Source organism: Daucus carota, chromosome 6 (genome assembly GCF_001625215.2).
Source record: "Daucus carota subsp. sativus chromosome 6, DH1 v3.0, whole genome shotgun sequence".
NCBI lineage: Eukaryota > Viridiplantae > Streptophyta > Magnoliopsida > Apiales > Apiaceae > Daucus > Daucus carota.
This window is the reverse complement of record NC_030386.2, coordinates 33,860,712-33,885,666: the sequence shown is the minus strand read 5'-3', so window position 1 is coordinate 33,885,666 and position 24,955 is coordinate 33,860,712. Positions and strand designations below refer to the sequence as shown.

General features: G+C 34.7%; 5 protein-coding genes across 5 annotated transcripts; 3 read left to right on the top strand and 2 right to left on the bottom strand.

The window, feature by feature from the left end:
- The first annotated feature begins 1,533 nt into the window (after window positions 1-1,533).
- LOC108227871 (10 kDa chaperonin, mitochondrial) lies at window positions 1,534-5,856 on the top strand. The gene is made up of 3 exons (XM_017403239.2): window positions 1,534-1,858; window positions 3,334-3,473; window positions 5,593-5,856. The coding sequence occupies exons 1-3, from the start codon at window positions 1,754-1,756 to the stop codon at window positions 5,639-5,641; spliced, it is 294 nt and encodes a 97-aa protein (XP_017258728.1). The 5' UTR covers window positions 1,534-1,753; the 3' UTR covers window positions 5,642-5,856.
- A 727-nt stretch (window positions 5,857-6,583) lies between these two features.
- On the bottom strand, window positions 6,584-9,333 carry LOC108227870 (serine carboxypeptidase-like 45). Its single transcript, XM_017403238.2, has 10 exons — window positions 8,992-9,333; window positions 8,783-8,884; window positions 8,583-8,678; window positions 8,252-8,344; window positions 8,090-8,160; window positions 7,722-8,003; window positions 7,494-7,618; window positions 7,324-7,416; window positions 7,092-7,209; window positions 6,584-6,981 (listed from the first exon to the last, which is right to left on the bottom strand). The coding sequence occupies exons 1-10, from the start codon at window positions 9,236-9,238 to the stop codon at window positions 6,787-6,789; spliced, it is 1,422 nt and encodes a 473-aa protein (XP_017258727.1). The 5' UTR covers window positions 9,239-9,333; the 3' UTR covers window positions 6,584-6,786.
- Window positions 9,334-12,292: 2,959 nt separating this feature from the next.
- On the top strand, window positions 12,293-15,210 carry LOC108226603 (mitotic-spindle organizing protein 1B). Its single transcript, XM_064078852.1, has 2 exons — window positions 12,293-12,433; window positions 14,797-15,210. Exon 2 carries the CDS (start codon window positions 14,855-14,857, stop codon window positions 15,065-15,067), a length of 213 nt encoding a protein of 70 aa, XP_063934922.1. The 5' UTR covers window positions 12,293-12,433; window positions 14,797-14,854; the 3' UTR covers window positions 15,068-15,210.
- LOC135147275 (photosystem II CP47 reaction center protein-like) lies at window positions 13,830-14,180 on the bottom strand. Its single transcript, XM_064080193.1, has one exon. It carries the CDS (start codon window positions 14,178-14,180, stop codon window positions 13,830-13,832), a length of 351 nt encoding a protein of 116 aa, XP_063936263.1.
- Window positions 15,211-18,196: 2,986 nt separating the features above from the next.
- Window positions 18,197-24,371, top strand: LOC108224919 (putative SWI/SNF-related matrix-associated actin-dependent regulator of chromatin subfamily A member 3-like 1). Its single transcript, XM_017399681.2, has 3 exons — window positions 18,197-19,775; window positions 20,855-21,146; window positions 23,263-24,371. Exons 1-3 carry the CDS (start codon window positions 18,309-18,311, stop codon window positions 24,060-24,062), a joined length of 2,559 nt encoding a protein of 852 aa, XP_017255170.1. The 5' UTR covers window positions 18,197-18,308; the 3' UTR covers window positions 24,063-24,371.
- Window positions 24,372-24,955: the final 584 nt, after the last annotated feature.

Sequence of the window (24,955 nt, the reverse complement as noted above, 5' to 3'; positions counted from 1 at the left end):
TCTGGTTCACAAGCGACTAACACTGAAGTTAAACATTGTACCGTCTTTGTCAGCAAACATTGATCAGTCGGTTCCGGGTTAGTTTATGCTTCAGTTTGTTGATTATAAATAACCAACCAAGATATATAGAAATATCTTGCTTCAGGGGTTGCACTGAAATCTTTCGAGTACTTGGACAACATCTTCATTGCTTCCACAATCTTGAATACTTCAATCTTTATTCTTCACTGAGGCATGAACATATTAATGAACTTCTTCCAGTGAACTTATTCCTTCAAGACTGTAGATGGCTTCTTCAACCTTTGTCTTCGTATCTTCCGATTCCGGTGCAGGCGTAGTGTTATTTACTTGTCCTGTTCTATTGTTGAGTTATTATCCCTATGTAACAGATAGGGTTGTCTTTACATTTAGACTTACAGCAGGATTGTGATATTGAGAGAGAGTAGGTTCTGTTTAGATGATCCAAAATCCTACAACCTATAGGGGTATTTATAGATGTAGAGAGACTTGTGTGCTACTCTTTTCCATAATTAAATAATCTGAAATAAAATCTGATTAAAACTTTCAAACTGCTATATTCCATAAATAATCTGAAACAAAATCTGATTATGAAACTTGCTTCCAATATATTCGAAACTAAAAAAGATAGTTCTAATTTTTGATATTTTTCATTCGAAAATTCCAGAAAATTAGAAAAATAGAACGGAACGATGTGAGAGGCGCCACCTACACGCCCCTCGCTTCTCCTTTATATGGAAACAAAATCAAATTAAAACTTTTAAACTATTATATTCCATAAATAATCTGAAACAAAATCAGATTCCGAAACTTACTTTTAATATATCCGAAACTAAAAAGGATAGTTCTAATTTTTAAATAATCTAAAACAAAATCAGATTCTGAAACTTACTTTTAATATATCCAAAACTGAAAAAGGTAGTTCTAATTTTTGATATTTTTCATCCAAAAATTCCAGAAAATTAGAAAAATAGAATGGAGCGATGTGAGAGGCGCCACCTACACGCCCCCCGCTTTCTATAAATAATCTGAAACAAAATCTGATTCTGAAACTTGCTTCCAATATATTCGAAACTAAAAAAGATAATTCTAATTTTTGATATTTTTCATTCGAAAATTCCAGAAAATTAGAAAAATAGAACAGAACGATGTGAGAGGCGCCACCTACACGCCCCTCGCTTCTCCTTTATATAGAAACAAAATCAAATTAAAACTTTTAAACTATTATATTCCATAAATAATCTGAAACAAAATCAGATTCCGAAACTTACTTTTAATATATCCGAAACTAAAAAGGATAGTTCTAATTTTTAAATAATCTAAAACAAAATCAGATTCTGAAACTTACTTTTAATATATCCAAAACTGAAAAAGGTAGTTCTAATTTTTGATATTTTTCATCCAAAAATTCCAGAAAATTAGAAAAATAGAATGGAGCGATGTGAGAGGCGCCACCTACACGCCCTCCGCTTCTCCTTTATATAAGTATATTGATATTGATTGATTGATTGATGTCACCTATTTTAAATCCGGACTCATCATCACCCACAGGCCATACCCACAAACCAATTTGCTGTGGTTTCCGAATGGGCGGAATGAGAGACAAAAGGGTAGTCTGGTAATTTAGACAGTAAACCCTTTGCCTGTTATAAACCCTAATAGGCTAGTATCATCTTCAAAAATTGCGTCATTCTCTGAAATTGGTAACGACACAAACACAATCCAAGTAAAAGAAATGGCGAAGCGTCTAATTCCTTGCCTGAACAGGGTGTTGATCGAGAAGATAATACCACCTTCAAAGACCTCTGCCGGGATTCTACTCCCTGAGTCCACTTCTAAGGTCTTGCTCCCCCCCTTTTAATTAGTGCTTTTTTGTTGTTTCTTATGTATTATTATGAAAATTTATTGCTTTATGTTTCTGGGTTTTGCTCAAAATTAAACCCCATTTTGGTTTTTGGTTTTGTTTGTTAATGTTTATTGGTTAGTTTATAATTAGGGTTCTAGTTTTATGAATACTGCTTAGACCATAATGTAAAAGAAGTTTTTCTCGTTTTAGAAAATCTTTTGTGTTTTTTCGTAAACAATTGTATATCTCATATGTGAGTTTATCAATTTTACTAATAAATTATTGCTGGTCAATTTCGATTCTGGCCCGAGAGTGATTGTCTACAACAATGACATGAGTGGTCTGATAGAGAAATACTGGTCGGCTGATTGTCCGCCAAAATTTATTTCCCCTTGCCTCTTTGTTACTTGTCCCTGTCAGAAACATTAGAGTTCCGTCTATCATGGCATGATATGTTGAGGGGCGTTGTTCTTGGGAAACCCTGCTTTGTTGAGAATTTGATGAACTGATTGTAGAAAGATAATATGGGGGATGCTCTCTATAACCTGTGCCTTAGTTCCTTTACTTTTCTTTGCTGCTCTCCATTAAAAATGTCTGTTAGAGAAGGCTACTGCCGAAAGAATTTACGCTAGGACAGAAGCAATATTCGTTCCATTGATAGTTATACTGGCTACAAAAATTATATAGATGATAGGAGCAACTCTATATAAACCCAAATACATTTTCAGAAAACTACACAGCTACTCATCTCTTATTTCAATAGCATATCTAATCTTATATAAAGATCCAACCTCTCTCGTAATTATCCTTGGACAACTAATTAATCTAGCAAAAACAGTTACCTCCCTTAAGACATATACCCGAAGTCTAACTGATGATCTGATCTTGCGCTTGGGACGTTGGTTGTAATGATGGCGCATCACCCCCTCTGCCCTCTGCTACCATGTCTGCCTTTCTTCTTGCAAGTTGCATCAACTTCTAAAGGAGTCACGTGTTTCATAAACTACATTAATTTGTGCTTAGATTGCAGGCACATTTCTCTTATATAGTTTTGTGTTCGTATAGTTATTTTGTGTTTGGTTGGGGTGAATGAATTTGAAGGAATGGAATGAAATTTGAATTATGTTATGGACATTTGTTTGAAAATTTCATTCTTTCCTCCACTCTGTTCCATCATGCTCCCAATTTGAGACGGAAGGCTTCAATCTTCGTTACCCAATTTCTTCTCAAATCTTCCAATAACAATTTTCCACTCACTAAATTCTTTAAAACTTCCCTCCTACCTGTATTACTTTCATTTATTTTTATTCATTCCATTTTATTCTCCCCCGCCAAACACAATATTATGTTATCTCTTGCACAAATTTTTAGCTTCCAAATTGTCAACGTGCAGTATCTTTATCTTCTCGTGTAATCTGACGTGGACTGATTTAATTGCATATCATACTTCTTTTGTATGGATGATGCAGCTGAACTCCGGAAAAGTGGTTGCTGTGGGTCCTGGGCACCATGACAGAGAGGGAAAACTGATCCCAGTTAGTGTGAAGGAGGGTGACACTGTTCTATTACCTGAATATGGAGGGACTGAAGTAAAACTGGACGACAAAGAGTAAGTGTATTCTTGTCTTAACTTCATTTTGTCATCATATATAACTTGTGAGGACATGACGTCCTCTAAGCTACATACTGCTTGTTAAGTAAAACAAATAGGAAGGGAAGTGCATTCATTTGGTAAAAGCAAGCTGTGATAAACTGAGTCAAGCCTTAAAATTCAGTGTTTAAGTTTAGGCCTCGAGTTCAATACAAACTTGAAACTGGTTTCCAAGTTGTGTTCGTTGGATGAGCGTGAGCCTCTTTTAAGCATCTCCAAGCCCAACACCAAAACTCTTAAATGGTTTAACTTTTGGTTTAAAGACTACTCCAACCCAACTAGAAGATGGTGTAAAAATTATGGCAAATGAATAGTGTGACACCAGATTTGGTGTAATTTTTATACCATTTTAGATTTTTTCAAAATACCAAACATATCCTTATGTTTGTTAACAAAACAAATTTGTTCCATATGTCCCATTTATATCGTGTTATATCACAAGAAAACAAAATTTTTTGAGAAGTTCAGAAAAAATATATCTAGTTATAGACAAAAGATTCTTATTAATGTAATATATAGCGCAAGTGGGTTGGAGTAGTTTTTGTGAATGGTGTAATTTTTACACCAAAATATATTGTAAAAGGTACACCGAGATGGTGTCGTGGATCGGAGATTTGGTATTGTAATTGTTGGCCATGAGTGCCTTATTGAGGTTAGCTCGACTTATAGGTATTTGTGAAATGTGAACATATAAACTATTGAGTTCGATTTGACAAAAGCTCATTTATGTGCTGTGATATGTGAGTGCTAGCTAGGTTTACGAGTTTGTGCGTGAGTTACGTTTTCAAGCTCTTTCGCCAACTTATATTTGAACCGCTTACAACTTTTAGCAAACAGAATTTCTCATTCGAGTTCGTGTTTATATTTTCCTGCTTGAAAGATGAGCTCACGTAGTTTAAGTTCGATTACACCCAAATGAATGTTGGTCACAAACAGTTTGGGTGATTTAGAGCCCTAAGTAAAATTAAAGAAGACAATTTACTGATATCATTTACTCTTTTTTTTTTTGAATAAGAGCTACTTAATCACAAAATATTTTTTATGATGTGCCAAACATGAAAGACAAACCCAAACCAATATCTGCATCTCAATATAGACCACGTAAATGTAGCAGTTCAATAGTTGAACACCAGATAGACCGTGCTACAGGATTGCTGTCTTTCATAATATCTATACTTGAATTATATGAAATCAAGTTGGATAGATAGAATAATTGTTCTAGCCAACCTAGTATCTTGCAGGCGATGATATATAGCTGCTTATTATATCTGGGTTAATAATGTATGAGATAGGTTACTTGATTTTTTGCATATAGTCTGATAGCAAGGTATGTTTGCTACGTCTGAAAACAAATTAGTTTCCTCTAAGGGAAAGTTCAATCTTGTATCTATATTATAGCACCACAAGATAAAATTCTATCACTCTGACGGTGTGTAGTTTGTGCTATAATTGAAACCTCATCAAAAAGTGAAAAAAGAGATGGAAATAGATGAGGTGCTTGGTAGTTGGGGAAGGGAGGGGGTACTCGGAAGTTGGTTAAAAATTTGTATTAGAAGATATGGAGTATATGGATGTTAGTTAAATTTGAAACAAGATTTAGAACAGTGATTGAAGACATGGTACTACTTCAGCACCAAAAATCACTTTTTGGTTCTCATATATAGCAATACCACTCTAAAGTAGTTTGGGCGCTGCTGAAAGTAAGTCTTTGCTTGGAACCTATTTGAGTAAAGTGCACACCTGTATTTTGTGGAACTTTTTGATGATTTTACATGGCTATAATGTGTGATTATGCATGCCTGCAATAGTATAATTGTACATGCCTGTAACAGTTAATGGTACATGCCTATAATAGTATGGTTGGGTGTTAGCTAAATGTATCAATCATGTTTTAATCTTGAAAGTACTGTTAAACTGATATTGTTAGGCTGGTGGTTGTGGTCAAATATGGTGTGTCAATGGGCATTACATTTCATTGACAAAGTTGCACATTACATGTTTATTCCCTGCAAGCCTGACACTTTTTGCAATGCTGTGTGTCTTGTATATTTCTCATGCTAACCTGAAACTCTCTCAGGTACCATCTGTTCCGAGATGACGATATACTGGGGACACTGCACGAATGATTTATGCTCAAGAGTTTCAATGCACAACTACTACCACGACGAGGGCCATATAGTTGTCAAAAGAGGGAGCCATTTAGATTATAAACCCATTATAATTTTTGTCAGTTTTTCTTTTTCTTTTTTCTAATCTCTTTTAAAAAGCTTTAAAGCTCTGAAATTAGATGTAAGAGGGTTTGAACCAGTTTCATGAATAAATACTTGGCTCTTATTGAACATTATCTGTTGCACTTCCATCTGCGTTAAAACTAATATGTTGCTCTATTGTTTTGTTGGATGCATATTATTGATATGCAATCGTCGGTGTTGGAGTGCTCTCAGATCTGTTCTGATCTTGCAATGTCGTCGTCTGGTTTAGAAAGAAAGTGAAAAAGAATAATCATTGGACTTGGTTCGAGAAATTTGGGAATATTGTGGTGAATTAAGTAGGTGAACACCTAAATTAATCTTTTGAAAACAGCAAAAAAGGAGTGAATTAGGAAAATAAAACAATAACAAAATAGAAATGAAAATACTGGGTGAGCTGGAAAGTTGAGGTTTGAGGAATTGAGGGTGTGAGTAATGATGTCTATTCAACCCAATTGTATTTGGGGCAGGACTTGTGGATCATGGAATATTTCTTTTCCTCGCGTGTTTTATATGCCACGAGATTGTTGCGGGCCTGGCGGCAATTGAAAAAAAATATGAACAAGCTAAACCTATTTTTTGTTTAATCATGCTAAACCTATTTTTAACACCGTAGATAAAAAAAGGTTTCACAGAACGAATTCATTTACTTCTCACTTGTAAATAAGTCCGAGGGAGCGTGAAATGTACGCAGATCCCATCTCTATTCCAATAAGCAAAGAGATAGTTTCCATGAGGACCCCTTTTATCAATTATTACAGTTTGAAATAGAATGTTAGATTAGTTAAATGCAATGGTGTCTGTAGTTCAGGAGTACTCTGAATCGAACCCGAGACTGTATCTTTCTTAGGATAGTTGCCAAAAACATAACATGAACTGAGTTGGTATTACATGTTGAGATGCAAAAAAATGACAATGGTATGGCTGTTGAGTGTGTTGCTCTTTTGTGAAAAATGGTGACAGGCCCCCCCTTATTAGATACAATTAGCAATAAAAGCTTCCAGATTGCAATATGTCTATGATTACAATCTGATATTAAGAAGCTTGTTTGTTTGTGTAGTTGATGTTCCGATTGGCTTTGGTAATGGCTTACCCTCCACGAAGGCTTTGAAAAGAACAAGCGATCTCTCTGGTTGCGTATATGGTGCTTCATGAGCAGCTCCTCTAATGGTGGCATAGGATAGGTGATCACCATATACTTGTGTCCATCCACCAACCTGAATATAAATCCGAGTCAGGAATCAGGTAAATTTGATCACCATTATATAATTTTTTTTGACTTCTACCAGTTTTAATATATGGATTGAGCTGACAAACTAAAACTAACCTGTCCACCTTCAATCCAAGAACTGTATGGCTCAGTTGTTGTGAGTTTCAATTCCTTTGCCAGTCTATCAACCAGTAACCGGGTTCCAGTAAGCGGAAGAACTGAATCTTGGTCTCCGCTGTGAATGGTTCCAGTAAGTGAATGAGCTCAGTAGTTCTTCATATATATCTTAATAGAAGTGATGTCGGATTAAAATGATAAGTTAAAAATTAGTCACTTCCTAGGAACACACCTGTATACCAAAACGCGAATGCCAGACTTGACTAGTGAACCCAATATATTGATCGTAGGTACCTCGAGGTTCTCCATATCATAATGCAAGACACTGTCATTGTCAAGAAATGTAAGTTTCTTATAGTTGTATCATACAAAAATGAAAGATTTTGAAGAAGTAGAAATTACCTGCTGCATGTAATCCATCTAGTGACGCCAACAAGCTTAGCATGGAGAGCCTTCTGTACATCTTTCCGGTTCAAGTAAACAACCGTTTCCTCCTCTACGCAAACATCTACGTTCTCAGAATCATGCTGTTGATTGTAATTTAAAGCCAAGGTGAAAAAAGAGTGAAACAAGCTGCTAAAATATTGAGAATGAAACATGAACATGAGAGAGTTAAAAATTTGTGCTCACTGTTTTATCTAAAACCCCAGATTGTGAAAGGACTGAGGACAAACAGACGTCAAGAGTAACATCATATGAGTCGATTAATCTCCCAATCTCATTTGAGGCTTGCCTAATCACTCTAGAACAATCAGGGGAAAGAGATCCTTTCTCAGCTTGCCTTCGGATTTGGGAATAGTTACAAACTGTATTGAACAGGTCATAAGTAGAGTCTGATATTAAGCCATGAGACCAGAAGTATTCACCTCTAGAGTTGAAATCCGTATTGAATTCCAATAGAGGATTCCCTATCTGATCATACATAAGTATTCCAGTTCAGCAAACCAGTAGATTCGAAACAAATTTAGCTGCTTTATATCTCATTAAGCTGTACTAACCGCAATTCCCTTGAGATTGATCTTTGCTTTTGTCTTAACAATAAGCTGTGCAAGTTGTGGAACATAGTGTCCTACCAAAAACAGAATTCTTATTGTTACTACTTTATAACTGACTATGAGATCACGTTTAGTATAATAATTACATTTTGAGCTAGAAATTACCCCCATAACTCTCTCCACTGATTAAGAAATCTCTGTCCTTGTACTGTGGAAATTTCTCAAGCCAATGCTGAAGAAAGACAAGACTGTCTTGCGCTGTAAAACAAAGCAGAACAGTGAAGTTAAAAGTAAGATTCGTACCTAAAAGAAAAGCTAGAATCATCTTTAAGCTACTGACCAGATAGAATGATTTAGCTTCATGGCAGAATGAAATGAAAGTACTTAACAAATTAAAGCAAGTACTAATCTTAATCAACTTTCTTTTTTCTTTTACTAGGAAAAGTATATTTTCAACAGCAAATCAAGGCCAAGTTATGGAGTATGGAAGCTGAACCTGTCATCTCATCATTCACATAGTCATAGAAGGATTTGTTGGAAGAATAAGAAAAGCCAACCCCCGCAGGTGACTCCAAGTACAACATGTTTGCCTCTGTTAAGAGTACAGATAAAGCTTTCAAGTTAGCTACTCAACTAGATATGCACATTTTTAGCACTGGACACATATAGTACTGGACTTTTGGCTCACAGCTTTACCTTTGTTCCAGCTATACTCATTCCTGAGCAATACATTTCCCTTTGGCCTAAAAGGACCATGCTCAACAAAGGCTCCAGCTCCAACAGAAGAGCACCCAGGTCCTGAAAAATCAAAAAAACCCGAAAACTGAATCATCTTCGTCTTCATTAAACATATATAAAAAGAACAAGGAAAAATGGGTTGTAAATTGTATTTGTTGTAATTGTACCTCCATTTAGCCAAAGAACCAGAGGCTTTGAATCTGCCTTGGTTTCAGCCTCAACAAAATAATAGAACAAAGCTCTTTCCTGTTTCTCACCAACACTGATGTACCCAGCAAACTGCTGAAAGCCAACTTTTGGCTGGCCAGGCAAGGTATCAATTCTATCAGCACCAGGCTGAGAATCAACTACAGCAAGAAAATGTAGAGTAGAGAGTAGCAATGCTGCAGTGAGAACACATGCTTGAGCCACCATTGTTGTGGGAGACAAAGAAAGTGTAGTGGGGTTTTTGTAGCAGTGACAGAACTGGTGTGCTAAGTTTAAATAAAGAATCTGTCTGCCAAAGTTTAAGAATCTTGTGACTATTTTATTTTTACAGTATTTAATAATCAAGGAGTAGAATGAGGCTTGTTTTACTGAGAAATGGAAAGATGACTCGAGGGGTCAATGAGGTTTGTATTATAGTGAATAGATTATGGTCTTTTTCAGATCAGTTAGCTCTGGTAACAACTTTTCGGAAATTTTAACTTGTGGTACACCCGTGACATGTTGAAGCAGCATGGGTCTTGATTATTAGTACTATACTTCTGTTATTGCCTTCTTGGGATCGTAGATGTGAGCGAATTTTGTGCATAATATATGATATGTGTTGGTCATCATTGGCAAGTAGTAGTATAGGAGTCCTGCGCCAGGACCTTACTCATATTCGAATACGGAGGAAAGCCGATGAAAAGAAGAATAAGAAGTAAAATTTAGGGGGTGTTTGTTTCCCGAAGCAATTCTTGTTTCCGGCTTCTAATTTTGTTGACCCGTTTGGCTTTTTTCTCAGAACTTCTGCTTTTTTCCCAAACACTTTATTAACTTATTTACTTTTCATTTCTACTGCACTTTTCCAATTTAAGTAATAAATCACTTCTTTTAAGTTAACACAAACAGCCCCTTACGCTTACGTGCAAGTTTTTTATAAAGGGATTTTCTATGGTGTGTCCAAGGGCACACAATAGTCCCTAACTCCAATAAAAATAACTCATTTTGATTGGTGGATGAACAATAAATGATAATGGCCTCCCTGCATTCACATCAACTCCACCAATCAAAACAAGTCATTTTTATAGAATTTAGTGTTTAATGTGTGCCCTTGGGCACACATTAGAAAGACCGTTTTATAAAAGCAAAAAACAAGTGAAGAGTAAAGCCGATGAAAAATTAAAATGATAATTAAGAAAAAACGGAGGAGTATTATTGCTAGTCATATTTCCGCGTGGAGAATGGTTTTCGCATCACATTCACGAATCTTTTGAATTCAAGATAGACAAGTTAGATTTGGAAGTTGTCTATTCTTTCTTTGTCGTGGTTGTTTCTACAAGTTTACTTTGATTATTCCACATAAAAATTTGACTCGTAATTAATTATTGGAATGGAAGATATGCTCCGTTGTCGAATAAGGGTATAATTTATTTTTGTCTTTCGTGATCGTCTTAGTTGTTTGTTTAGGACTATCGTTTGCAGATTATGTTTTAATAAAACTATATGGTCAACATTGTTGATCTGAAAAACTAGATGAGGGGATACTTAGATGGACTATAAAATAGTAACATGCGTAATATGGTGAATTTTTACTTTCGAGTGTAGCATATAAGGATTTATCTTCGACGCTGCGGGGAAGGCTCACACAGTCACACATGATGTGTATAGCATGGAAAACAAAGTGCCTTCTCTAATGTTAATCATAAAGTTGCGGCGGTTCATTTAGCAAAAAAAAAAAAAAAAAAAAAAAAAAAAAAAAAAAAAAAAAGTTGCGGCGGTTTTGTGATAGTCTCTCTATTTAATCCGCAACAATTAATAGTGATTAGATAAGAGTTATCCGTTCTAATTAATCGTGACTGAAAGAGATAAATAAAAGTTACAAGCAACAATTATAAATTACTTGTGGCTCGACATATTTTAAGAACACCGGAACATGATTTTATAATTATTTTGAATTTTTTAGTTTAAAATTTAAATTTTGATAAAAGAAACTAAAAACAATTTATGAATATATATATATATATATACACACACACACACGTGTGAGACACTATATTAAATTATAATGAAATGAGAGGGACGAAAATAAATATTAAATATATTTAAAAACTATATGCATTCACAACTTTTGATTAAAATCAAAATATGACCATAATTTTTCCAACAATATAAATACAAATACAGAAAAGATACTTAGTTAGTAAAAATCTAAATGTATTTTTCCAAGTGTAGCTTAAAAATTAAAAAAAAACTAAATAATATTTTATATTTTTTATATTTGTTCAATATAATTTAAAATTTAATTTAGTTTCCTCGAGAAAATGTACAAACTTTTACGGCCACAAAGTATTATATTTATTTTTTCGAAAAAATATAAAAGTAATTTTGTAATTCTTGAAATGATATATCTTCCAACTTTTGCACGTCAATATCGAACATGGATTTGTAAGGAAAAAACAAAGTGGTTGTCGATTAGATTAAAACTTCAAAGGAAAAACCAAAACACAACCACCCCACTCAAAACAAAATCTAAATCTGTGGCTAAAAAAATTGAACAAGTCGTCTTACTCTGCGTCTCTGCGAGGGCCACAAGGCCCAACTCATACACATAAAAATGTTAAGGACCACGACTAAGGGCTCATTTACTAAATCTGGATCAAATATTTGAATGAATAAAATTTTTGGACGAAATAAAATTTCTGGATAAATAAAATTTTTGAACGGTAAAACTTTTGTATAAATAAAATTTCTGAACGAATAAAATTTTTCGATAAATTAATAATATATTGAAAACATTTATCAACTATGTAAAATATGGATTATAAACAATATATATATATAACAAAAACTATAAATTAAAAAATTTTAAAATTAATAAAATGTAGCAAAGACATTTCAAAAATTTGGTATTAATTAATCTTCACAGGTAATATAAACTTTAGATTCATGTTTATATTTTTTATGCTAATTATATATATACAGCACATAAATTTACATATAATGAAAAATTAATTTAAAATTAAATGATATAATTCAAAACAAAGTATATGCGTCAGGATTGGAAAAGGCTATTAGAAACTATACACACTTTCTGAAGCGTCCAGGCACAGTGCGGAGGTTGTGTCATTCAGCTATATTCCCACCGACTTCACGCGTCGTCCAAGAACTTCAAATTTTAAACAAATGATCTGAATGATGAATGATTTCTCGTTCAGTGATTAACAAATGATCCCTAAAGCTTATTGGCCTCTTTCATAATTCATAGTGGTTATCCATATGACTCTTTCCCTTTCTTAGCCAGATCCGGCCCGCCCAACTTTGTATCCCTCCCTCTTCTTTATTTCCCAAATTAGTCTGGTGTTCTTAGCAAAAAAAAAAAAAAATTAGTCTGGTGAAAGATCGGAGCTCCGTTTCGCACTTCAGGTCTCTCTCTCTCTCTCTCTCTCTCTCTCTCTCTCTCTCTCCCTCCCTCCCTCCCCCCATGTATGTATTAACAACTATTACGTATCCTGAAAATATGAGATGTATTCATTGTTATATAGCTGTGTAGTTTAATTATTCATTTCAAATTTTGTTTAAAACCCTAACTTTCCAAAATTCAAAATATTGTTTCTCTCTGTGGCAATTTGTTAATCATTTCATAGGAGGCATTTTAAAAATTATTATAGGAAGTTAGAGAAGTTTGATTGGCGGCTTTTGTTGTTATGCTTCGAGCTGACCTCTCTAATTAGTTGATCTAACACCTTGCTCTTCTACTTAAGCATATAATCTGTTCTTTTGAGGATTTAAAACATTCTATAGGTTCAGAATTGTAACACTGCACTTTTCTTTGTTAGTCGCAACAATATATAATCAATTCAATTTCATCAACTAATGAAGAGTGCAGCCAACTGATCGAAGTTATTTACCACTGTATTCGTGGTTCTAAATCTACTGTAAGGTCTTCTGTGTTGCCTAGTACAGTGGACCAAGAATCAGATGTTAGGGAATTTTAGTGGTGGATCCCAAGAATTCTTAGTAGTGTCTCTCACCGCTGCTGGATAATGTAGCACTTAGTTTCGACACATTCAAAATGTAAATCATTTTCTGTTGCCAGTGTGTCGATAAGACAATAAATCTGTGCAAAATCCTCCCTTGGAAGGTACCTGAGGGCCGAACTTAGTCCATTTGGCCTTTACTATATGAAAGTATCTCATGCATAGCTGGGATGAGATTTCTAATATGTTACGTCTCTTATAACGTACAATGATCAGGTATCTATATTCTAATCACCTAACAGTACTTGTAAGTAGGAATAAGGAGGGTAGCTACCATGGGGTGAACCTGTGTGACCCTTCACCCTCCACTTTTGGCCAGAGCTATGTTAGTATAATGCTTGCTCTGTACACAATGATTGAAAGCTATATTTACTATCTCCCAGGAACATATGAGCCAATTAATACTATCATTCAGTATTAATTTACAAAAAGCTTTATGTCGTTACTTCCAGACTTGTACTTTGTTTCAATAGTCATGATTTTTATTCTTATATTTATCTTAGATATCACTATAAATTAATCAATTAAACATATCTTATATATAGAATAATTTTTTTTTGTACTTTTAAATTATTAAGTAAATTCACGTTACATCTAAGTTTTAAAATTTCTTTGGAATACCCTTCATTTTTTCCTCCACCGCAGCTTGTAATTTAAAATAAAGTTGCTTGATTCAAATTGTATACAAAGCAAACGTGATTTATTTTTTTTGTCAGAAAAGCAAGCATGATTTTAATGTGAAATAATATAGCAGAAACATGATCCTTCAAAAAATGTACTAATCAAATGTGGTTCATCATCATATCTGCTATTCCATCCCCATTATCCATTGAGCCTGCTCTGAATAATCCCCCTTTTGCCGGATTATTGCCGATGTAATCATAAAAAGCTAATTTTTTAGGAATTTTAGACCAAGCTTCTGATAAACTTTGATTTTCGGCTAGCCCAGCACTAACTCTTTGATATATCTCTTGCTGGAAGTACCCCTGATCCCATTGATAACGAGTAGGCCCAATTCCAAATAATTCGATTGGGGTAGTTGCTGAACCATACCACATAGTTCCGGCAACAACAAAAGCTGCAAAAAAGACAGCCGCAATACTACTGGAAAGTACAGTTTCAATATTGCCCATACGCAACCCTTTGTATAGACGTTGGGGCGGGCGGACGCTAAGATGGAATAACATAATAGGCTATAGAATGTTGCTAATAATATAACTTCAAACTATATTACAGTTAAAAACTTTCATTGCGATCTTCAAAATTAACTAGGAATTAAAGATTATTTACGTTGATTCACAATTTCTATATCAATGCTTTTCATCTAATTTTAATGTTTTGATTAATTCTTCACTTTTCTCCTTCGCTGCTGCATGTTTCTTTTTATATGTTCCCTGAACCGCAAATCTCACGCTTTCCCAATCTTTTTCGGTTTTGCCATATTCTTCTTGCCGGCTTTCTTCTACCACTACCTAAGAATTTTTCTTTTTGCTGCTATTATTGTGTATTATCTCACATTCTCCCTTTTACAAGGACTCCTTTATGTGGTAGTTAATATTTTAAACTGATTATAGCCCTTACTGTAGTCTTAAATTACTCACCACTATCACACACATACCAGTAACTGTATTACTCTTACTGATATTAAAATCGACATATTAGTAAGATTTTACGATGAGTGTTTTCCTGTTCTAGTAATGGTTATCATTTAATATCGTTGTTATAAGTCAAAAGGCATTCCACATGCAGGGTCTTCTGCCAAACTATATACTTCTTTAGGGGAGAGAGTTTGTCGCTCTGTCAGCATATGGATCCTGAAGCTTCTCGTACTGCTAGGGAGTCTCTTGACCTGGCATTTGGCATGTCTAACATTCTTGATACAGGTCTAGATCGTCACACACTATCTGTTCTCATTGCCCTCTGTGATCTGGGTTTAAACCCCGAGGCACTGGCCGCTGTTGTAAAGGAATTGCAAAAAGAACCTTCGTCCTCTGGTGGAACAACTCCATCAGTTAATTAGACTACTAGATATATTGGTTTCTTAAAAAATTAATCTGAGCAATCTTCAGTGAAATCATTGGTAGTTCTGTATCTCTTGCAAGTAAACATTTCAATATGATTAATTGTATCTCTTTTGTATATTCAGTTGCCAGTGGAACATGATTTGGTTGTGTATAGTGTAGTGTTGCAAGTGGTGATTTGGCTCAATGCCTAATTGCTCAACATGCCTTATCTGGACCAAGTCGGGTGCATAGCTATAGTCGGTCATACCGTTATACTATAGGAACAGTATTATAAAACCAAACTCCAAATGCGTAGTTAGCTATATATATATGCATAATGGCTATTTTATCTCGTATTTGAGCCTAGGGACGAGCAGGAAAAACCGAAACCGCAAAAAAAACCTAAAAAAACCGAAAAATCACACCGAAAAAAACCAAACCGCAAATAGAACCGAATCGAGATAAAAAATCGAAATTAGTGGTGTGGTTTTATTTTCGGTTTTATGCTAAAACCGCACCGAAATTAACCGAACCGAAATATATATATAGAGAGAGAAAAGTTATATGGAGACTGGTTTTTTTGGAGGAACGAGAGACCTAATCTCAGCCATTCAATCTTTAAACATCTAAGGGCCGCAGATCTTTGTCATGCACATTCGTTTTCTCTCCATATCCTGTCCTGCACTTCTAAATCAGTATAATCCTAACAAATAAAAATAATAATTCCATATTATTGGCGTTCAATCACCGAAATTCTAACAAATAAAAATAATAATTGCATACAAAACAAAGTTGTAGTTGGACATTACTATGATTGGCACTAAACTCATCGTCATTGTCCTGCAACGAATTGAATTTGTTGCAAGACAAAATAACACCTAGATTTATCACAAATATGCGGGACAAATTATTAATATTACATTACTGGAAATGCAGGAAAAGAATAGTCTAAATTATAAAGATAGTTTTGAATTAAAACTAAAATTTATGCCGATGATCATGTAGTAACTGAAGTCATTATATCCCAAGAATCTATTCTACAAACTGCAATGTTCTGCAATTGTTGTTTACTAGAAATGCAGGACAAGAATATTACCAGAAATGCAGGACAAGTCTCTAAGGACTCCGAAATTTTGGGTCTCCATTGAACCCATTAATAATAATAGTAATAAAGCACCTTAGTCATTTTTAAACTTCACATTTAATTTTATATGGAGGTTCTTCTTCCACAGACCCGTACTTGCATACTTGCTGAGTCACTTAAATAATCGGGCACCCAAATATTTGGAGGAGCGCTTGATCGAAAACTAGGGCTATTGTGATTTGCCACAAAGCAGAAATATTTCTGCTGTTAATCTGCTGATCAAATTTTATTATGAAACCTATTCTACTTTTTTTAACTTATGTACTTTTTGAAAGCTTTTTATTTGAATTTCATGATTAGTTGATTTTGGATAATTTTATTGACTTGACATTTTCTTGTCAAAATATGTATGTTTTAGTTTTTATTGTGTATTAAGGTTTTTTAGATGAAAGTATGTAATGTTTCCTATATCCTCATATAAAAACAATAGTAAATAGTAACTGAACATATTGTACATGTTCATGAAAATTTTATATATATATTTTTAAAAATCATTATGCACAAGAGTAGCAAATAATAGTGGAAAACCCGAAAAAAAACCCGCAACCGACTAACGGTTAACCGCAACCGAAAAACCGTTTTAATTGGTGCGGTTACGGTTAATTCGGTTACGGTTAATGATGATTAACCGAACCGAACCGCATTCATCGATTTGGTAACGGTTAATGTCCGGAACCGCACCATGCACACCCCTGTTAAATTGAGCCAATACAAATATGTACACTTTAAACGAAAATGAATCGGTTGGAGAAAAATGTTTTAAATTTGAAATAGTAGATTGTAAAATAAAATTAGCATGGGAGATTGGGAGTGCAGGTGGCCAGGTGCTATTTCAAGGTCAAACCTTAATTTATAATTTTTCTTTTATATGTCCTTTTTGAAAAGAATGATTTGTCTTAAAATATCTATCCTTTTAGCTTTTGAAAACAGTTTTTTGAATATTTTTTTAAAAATGATCTTTAATTACAAAATGACAGTGAAGTATCGTACCGCAATCATTTTATATTCAATACATCATTTTGGATTGTAATAGAATAATAAATTGTAACTATTTTATATTCAAGATATTATATGGGGATAATGGAGTGTAAGCAATGACCTTAATCATTTATATTCAACATTAGAATTTACTGAGGTTTTACTGTATACTTATATTGGCCAACATTCAAAAGAGGGACTCCTTATATGGAGTTACATAGTGCGCCACTATAAATCATCAATTTTATTATAAATTCTGTTATAGAATACATATAAAACGTGATTTTAATATAAAATACTATAAAATAAATCTATTTTAAGTAATTTAACACTTAAAATTTGATTAAAAAAAGTATATTTTCGAAACTAATTCTACAACAGAATAATTCTAGATGATTATTATTCTGTTATAGAATCATGTTGAGATATTGCATAATTTTAGATGATCTTTGTAATAAAAAAATTGTATAACTTCGTTTTCGGTTTAATAATCAAAATTTGCAATTATATTTCATAAAAAATATAATAGAATATATATTATATATATATATATTTATAATGGTGTGCTACGTAACTCCACATAATAAGGTATGCTATGGAGTGCTACCCTACTTATATTATTAGATTGATACAGTTTAATTATTTTCAGGTGTTAAATCTGGTTAATTCTAATTTTTCGATTTTATTTCAATTTTCAAATTTTAGTCGTACAACATTTCCTATTTTTTATTATTATTTTCTCTGTTTTTATATTTTCATCCATCCTAATTTGTATCATTCTTTTCCTTTTTCTGCCACATCATTTGAATAAATGCTTAATTATATTTTCCATTAAACTTTATTGCAATGTTTAAAAATTTGTCACTTAATAATTTTGTCACTTGATAATTTTTTAATATTTACATAATCAGCCCCGTAAAAATTATGATATATTATTTTTTATGTTGAATTTGATCAGAATCTGATCATAATAATCTGGTACGATTTGAAATAAGCCCGACTTGAGGACGGGTCTTAAAGTAGTTACATAATTTGTTTGGGGAAACCCGCCTTTACATCTTCACTCCTCATTCAAATACAAAAACTCCCCTTGCATAAAACCCCAGATTTTAAACCCAATTTACACACCTAACAAGATGGCCGGCGATGAAGATAACGCCGCGATCACCGGCGGAGACTCTACCACCACCGATTTTAATCCGGAAGAAGCCTACCTGGTAGGTTTTATCGTAGCCAACATCGTCGGCGTTCAACACTATTCCGGCACAATCAAGGGTCGAGAAATGGTGGGTCTAGTTCGTGACCCCATTAACAGGTATGATCGTAACGCAATTAAAGTTGTAAATATTAGGAATGCGCAAGTGGGTAATATTGAGCGTTCTGTTGCTGCTGTTTTAGCCCCTTTGGTAGATGATAATTCGATCAAGATTCAAGGGATTGTGCCTAATAATAAGAAACGGGGGAATTTTTGTAAGATTCCGTGTCAAATTCATGTTTTTGCTAATGGGTTGGAGTTGGATAGGGTGTATAATGAGATTGTGGATGGTGGGTTGCAGTTGATTAGGAGTGATGGCGTGTGTGGTGGCCTTTCGGAGGCTGCGGTTGTGAGGGAGAGCGTGGAGGATGATGGGAAGAGGTTGAATGATGTTTTTAAGGGTGTGGAGGAGGTGGGGTTGTTGGAGGAGATGGAGGCCCCTAAGGAAGTGGTTAAGTCGGAGCTTTTCGTGCATCAGAAGGAAGGATTGGGTTGGTTGGTTAAACGAGAGAGTGAGGGTGAGTTACCGCCTTTTTGGGTGGAGAAGGGCGAGGGGGTGTTTGTGAATGAGATTACTAAGTTCGAGACGAAGCAAAGGCCGGAGGCAATGTGTGGTGGGATATTTGCGGATGATATGGGGATGGGTAAGACTCTCACCCTTCTTTCTTTGATTGCATTGGATAAATTTGGTCTTGTGGATAGTAGTGGAGCTAGTAACTCGGGGAGCAGTGTAGCTGATAAAGGGGGTGAGGAATTTAATGTTTTTGGTGGTAAGAACTCAAAGAAGAGGCAAGGAACTAAAATGGTGGATAATTTGAAGAAAAAGAAAAAAGTTAAGAGCAGCCTTAAAAATGAAGGACTTCCTGTTGATATTGTAGTTTCGAGGTCAACATTGGTTGTGTGCCCGCCTTCTGTGTTCTCCACTTGGATAGCACAATTGGGGGAACATACAAAACCAGGAAAGTTGAAAGTTTACTTGTATTATGGAGATAGAACTGATGACCCAATAGAGCTTACAAAATATGATTTGGTACTGACCACATACAGCACACTGGGGTCTGAAGACTCCTCAGAATCACCAGCATTTAAAGTGAATTGGTGGAGGGTGATTTTGGATGAGGCGCATATCATAAAAAATGCCAATGCTCAACAAACTCGCGCTGTTAATAAATTAAGTGCTAAGCGGAGGTGGGTTGTCACAGGAACACCTATACAAAATGGAACTATGGACTTGTTTTCTCTCATGGCATTTTTGAGATATCAGCCGTTTGCAAATAAGAGCTACTGGACTACCTTGGTGCAGCATCCAATAGACAATGGTGATAAATCTGGGCTCTCACGTCTACAGGTGCGTCGGCTACATCTGCTACACATGTTATCATTCTTTATGCATATTCTGCAATTTACTTATTCACAATACTTGTTTTTTCAGCAACCGTTGATTTGGAAGTTTGAATGATTGTTGATGTCTAACATATACGGTTTAATTGTTAAGTGTTAGCTCACTATTATGTTGTCTTTTTTTTTTTTTGTCAATGGGCAAGTATATTGAAGGAAAAAAAACATGCCTAGTTATTTGACAAAAACAATAACATGAGAGTGTGAATATACTGTATATTCTTTATAGTTTGTACATATTTCCTTATCAATTTGGATTTGTTCTATATGTGCTTAAAAATTTAATGCATTGGCATCTTGGTGATGTTTCATGGTGATTCAGTTTTGAATTGTAGTATTAAAATGTATAAGATTTGATGATATATATTTTGCTTTTAAATTGCACTTGGTGTTATGTTTCACTATCTTACACTGAATTTACATTCACCTATCTTCGTGGCTTTTGTCCAGTTTTTATGGGTATTTTAATCTCCTTGTCTTAGCTATGCAACACATATTTGTGTCACAAATCACAATACCACGCTAGACACATGCACCTGCTTGCAAGTATTTTGGTTCATGCTCCACACCTGTCTTGCGTGTTTAGGCAAATGGGGACCACATATTCACAGAGACTCGGAGATAAATTTTCCTGCCTCTTCATGTTTTTCTTGTCAACCAATCTAGATGGATAGTCGTTTTATATAACAATTTTGCTCGATTAGAGCTAACTTTGTTGTGGTGTCACTGATACTCATAATCTTTTATAATATTTATGCTTTATTCACTTTTAGTGGAGGTGGCACTGCAAGGAGATCATATGGCTGATGATGTTTAAGCCGCAAAGCAATTTATTGCATTTTATTATAATCTTGCATGGTCTCTTACAAATGAAAACATGTGTGGATGGATTATTAATGTTCATTCATTTACCTTTAATATTGCATTTTCCCATAAGTAGTCTCTATGATTTGGAGTTGATTAATCATTCTGTTAACCCATTCTATAGTTGATTAAAAGATTCTCATTTTATGTCCTTTGAACAATCAGGCTATAGTGGCAACCATTTCCTTGAGAAGGACGAAAGATAAGGACTTAACTGGATTGCCGCCAAAGATAATGGAAATCTGTTATTTTGATCTTTCTGCAGAGGAAAGGGAACTTTATGAACGAATGGAAGGAGAGGCTAAAAGTGTTGTCCAGGATTACATCACATCCGATAAATTTACAAGCAATTATACAACTGTGCTTAGTATAATTCTACGACTCCGCCAGATTTGCACTGATGTAGCCCTATGCCCTACAGATCTTTTTGCATCTCTTTCAACCAGCAATATAGAAGGTACTTTATGTTGTCTGTTATTTTATCTTTATTTCATATATTTTAACTATACAGTTGTTAAAGGCTTAAAGCTCTAATACTTTTTTTTATTTATTATCTTTTCTTGCAAGCATATGTTCTTTGAGTTGGTTGTAAGATCATTGTTTTGGTACCTACATTTTTGTCGATGTGGCCATCATAGTTGTCAAGGCCTCTCTTAGGCGGTTAGGCAACAGAAAATTGCTTGGCTTTTGAACCGCCTTAGTTTTTAACGCATAGCGACGCCTAGGATCACCTTGGTCTGCCTAGTTCGCCTAATTTACTCCTAATTTCATTGGATAAATCACATCCTTTAAATCCCGTTACCAATTTGATTATCTGATATGTGACCATTCGAGCTTCTTTTACTTCCCCTTTCGTTTTTGTTCTTTCGTCAATCATTGTGTGAATCTGAAAGCTATACTTATTGTAAGATTTAGTTGAAGGTTTTGTATATAAGATCTGCAAGTAAAATTTCCCTCCTATACTGATACTAATTTTTAGATACTTTTTTATGGTAATAATAAATATCAACAGTGATGGCTAATTACAGGAGTACAGAGATGAGCAATTTAATAGAAATGATATGTAGTTTTTGTATGTGAACAATTAATAATAGTCTTTACTGACTTTGTATGTAAATAATAGTGTTTATTGATTAAATAGAAATTATGTGTGTGAATGATAGGCATGACGTGGGTAACTCCACAAGTTTCCTGAACTTGTTTTTGTTTTTATCACAAATGAACTATGAAGATTTCAGAAGCAAAATACCTTTTTCTCGCTAATATTCTAAAAGGGTGCAGTATAGATGTAATTAGGGATGGCAACGGGTCGGATCGGTTCGGATATCTGTGATATCCAAACCCGAACCCGAAAATTTTCACCAAACCCGAACCCGATCCAAACCCGAACGGGTTTGAAAAACTTAAACCGAACCCGATCCAACGGATTCGGATCGGGTTTTATCCAAACCTGTATTTTTACAAATTTTGAAAAAACACAATTTTAGGGTTTTGTTGGTATGCGGCTGCCGGAACCTCGGCGACCTCAGCACAGGCGAAGTGTTCACGTTCGCGAAGAAGCTCGCGGCGCCATACAATCTGGTGAGGCAGACGAAGCAGCTGGGTAGGCTGCCGGTGGGTGGGGTTGGGGGTTTACACACGCAACTGCTGGCGGAGATGAGCTGTGGATTGGGGGAGATTAGCTGTAGGTGGGGTTAAACTTGATAAGAATGTGGAGAGGTATTCAAATTGGTTGGAATGAATAGTGAGGGTTGGAGGCGGCTATGTGAAATTAGGGATATATAATGTGAGACAATGAGACTGTGAGAGGCTCTCTTTGAATAATATTGTTTGCACTTGCACGTGATGACTCATAAAGTAATACTAGTATAATAATAATATGTTAAATAATATATATATCATGGCCAAAATTAATTATAAATAATATATTATATATTATATATAATATATATAATAATAATAATATGTTAAATAATACATATATCATGGCCAAAAATTATAAATAATATATTATATATAATATATAATATATAATATATAATATAGATTATTCGGATTTTTTTTCGGGTTTCGGGTTTGGATCTGGTTCGGATCGGATTTGGATTTCGGGTCGGGTTTCGATACGGAATACCTAATATCCAAATCCAAATCCAAACTCGTTCGGGTCTAAAAATTAAATCCAAATCCAAATCCAAATCCAAAATATCGGGTTCGGTCAAATCCATTCGGGTCGAAACGGTCGGATATCCATTCGGATCGGTCTTTTCTGCCATCCCTAGATGTAATGATGTACAGTGCTAAAAGCTAATCTGGCACCTTTTGAAAGTTTGAACAAAATGATTTGTGCAAATTGTGTCGGTGTTCTTGTTTTATTCCATAAGACATTGATTTTTAAAATCTAAGATATTCTTTGGTCCGCATTAGCCATTGATTTGAAACCTCGAGATATTTGTTCCTTGGTTTGCTTATATAATGTTGTGAATAATAATAATAATAATTTTTTTGACACCATATTCTGTAGCTGTAATTTGTGGTTATGATGAAAACTGACAAGTATAAGTGTATGAAAACAGATTTGACTAATAATCCAGAACTGCTAAAGAAGATGGTTGCAATGGTAGAGGACGGTGAAGATTTTGACTGTCCAATCTGCATATCAACGCCAACAAATATTGTGATCACACGCTGTGCTCACATTTATTGCAAGTCCTGCATTCTCAAGACCCTAAAACATGCCAAACCTTGCTGCCCTCTATGCCGACATGAGCTATCAGAGTCTGATCTCTTCTTCCCCCCACCAGAAGTTAGCAATATTACTGAAGTTCCATCTTCCAGCAAATCAACTAAGATATCTGCTCTCCTGAAACTCTTATCAGCAACACGGGATCAGGATCCAGCCACAAAGTCTGTAATATTCTCACAGTTTAGAAAGATGCTGATTTTACTCGAAGAGCCTTTAAAGAAAGCTGGCTTCAAGATACTGCGCTTGGATGGGTCAATGAATGCGAAAAAGAGAGCTCAAGTAATCGAAGATTTTGATGTTCCAGCTCCTGATGGTCCTACAGTTTTGCTTGCCAGTCTCAAGGCATCAGGTACTGGTATTAATCTTATGGTTGCTTCTAGGGTGTACCTGCTAGAGCCATGGTGGAATCCAGCGGTTGAAAAACAGGCAATGGACAGGGTACATCGGATAGGGCAAACAAAAGAGGTGAGAGTTGTTAGAATTATTGCCCGAAATAGCATAGAAGAGAGGATATTGGAGCTTCAGGAGAAAAAGAAGAGAATGGCTTCAGAAGCTTTTGAAAGGAAGGGTGGCCCCAGAGATCAGCGAGAGATTAAGATAGAGGATATCAGGACTCTGATATCCCTGTGAGTTGCTCTTCCCAAGTCATTAGCATGTTATAAGTTTTGCTATGTACATAACTCTGCATGATGCCAGCTGTTTGATATTTACCCTGCACGTTTACTAGTCAAGTGAGGGAGGGATGCCAAATCCTGTTTTTAACTTTTTGTGTTACTCTAAAGTTGCAAATCCGTTGGATCTTTATTTTCCATATTTTCCTAGAAAACAAAGTGCCCACTCCAGCTTTTTGTATCGCGGAGACAATTCATTTTGAGACTTTCGGATTATATTTGACATATTTGGATCAATGATATCATTGTGCTGCTTCCTCATTTTATATGTCATTTGTGTTCCAATGGAAGGTATCGTTATTCTACTTCCACATTTTGCATGTCTTTTTCGGAAAAAATAAATGTAACTGGATATTTTGTGGCTCTTTGTTTCTAATACAATTTTTTTTTTTTTTAAAAAAGGTAAATCAACTAGACCTCTAAATAATATTTTTAATGTTAAATCTATTACATTTGTAATTTATAATGGGTAAACAAACAAATTTGTCTATATTCCTCTTGAGATGCCCAAAATATCCTTACATTTCAAATAGTTGCACAACTAAAAATACAATTAAAAGAACTCGGTTGTAGTAAAATATACTTCCTTTGTCTCAGTCACAGTTTTCATTTTTTATCCCATAATATTTGTCCACTTTTAATTTCCAATGCAAATATATGGACATTATTTCAAAATTACTCTTCTTGAAAGTTATATGACAATTAATAAAAGTTGAATAAGAGTCTATATTCATGTATTAGGGGTACAAGTAAGAAATTTTTATCAAATTACCATTTTCTTAATATGCATAAATTTTTCAAAAGATACATGTATGGTCGGACGGAGGGAGTATTAAAGAAGTACTTGTTTTC

Excerpts from the sequence above, each read along its gene's own strand:
- LOC108227871 (XM_017403239.2), top strand. The coding sequence starts at position 1,754 with ATGGCGAAGCGTCTAATTCCTTGCCTGAACAGGGTGTTGATCGAGAAG. Across the intron at positions 1,859-3,333 it reads TCCCTGAGTCCACTTCTAAG|CTGAACTCCGGAAAAGTGGT; the intron begins GTCTTGCTCCCC and ends TGGATGATGCAG. Across the intron at positions 3,474-5,592 it reads GTAAAACTGGACGACAAAGA|GTACCATCTGTTCCGAGATG; the intron begins GTAAGTGTATTC and ends AAACTCTCTCAG.
- LOC108227870 (XM_017403238.2), bottom strand. The coding sequence starts at position 9,238 with ATGGTGGCTCAAGCATGTGTTCTCACTGCAGCATTGCTACTCTCTACT. Across the intron at positions 8,161-8,251 it reads CAGTGGAGAGAGTTATGGGG|GACACTATGTTCCACAACTT; the intron begins GTAATTTCTAGC and ends TGTTTTTGGTAG. Across the intron at positions 6,982-7,091 it reads CTTGGATTGAAGGTGGACAG|GTTGGTGGATGGACACAAGT; the intron begins GTTAGTTTTAGT and ends ATTTATATTCAG.
- LOC135147275 (XM_064080193.1), bottom strand. The coding sequence starts at position 14,180 with ATGGGCAATATTGAAACTGTACTTTCCAGTAGTATTGCGGCTGTCTTT.
- LOC108226603 (XM_064078852.1), top strand. The coding sequence starts at position 14,855 with ATGGATCCTGAAGCTTCTCGTACTGCTAGGGAGTCTCTTGACCTGGCA.
- LOC108224919 (XM_017399681.2), top strand. The coding sequence starts at position 18,309 with ATGGCCGGCGATGAAGATAACGCCGCGATCACCGGCGGAGACTCTACC. Across the intron at positions 19,776-20,854 it reads CTGGGCTCTCACGTCTACAG|GCTATAGTGGCAACCATTTC; the intron begins GTGCGTCGGCTA and ends TTGAACAATCAG. Across the intron at positions 21,147-23,262 it reads TTCAACCAGCAATATAGAAG|ATTTGACTAATAATCCAGAA; the intron begins GTACTTTATGTT and ends GTATGAAAACAG.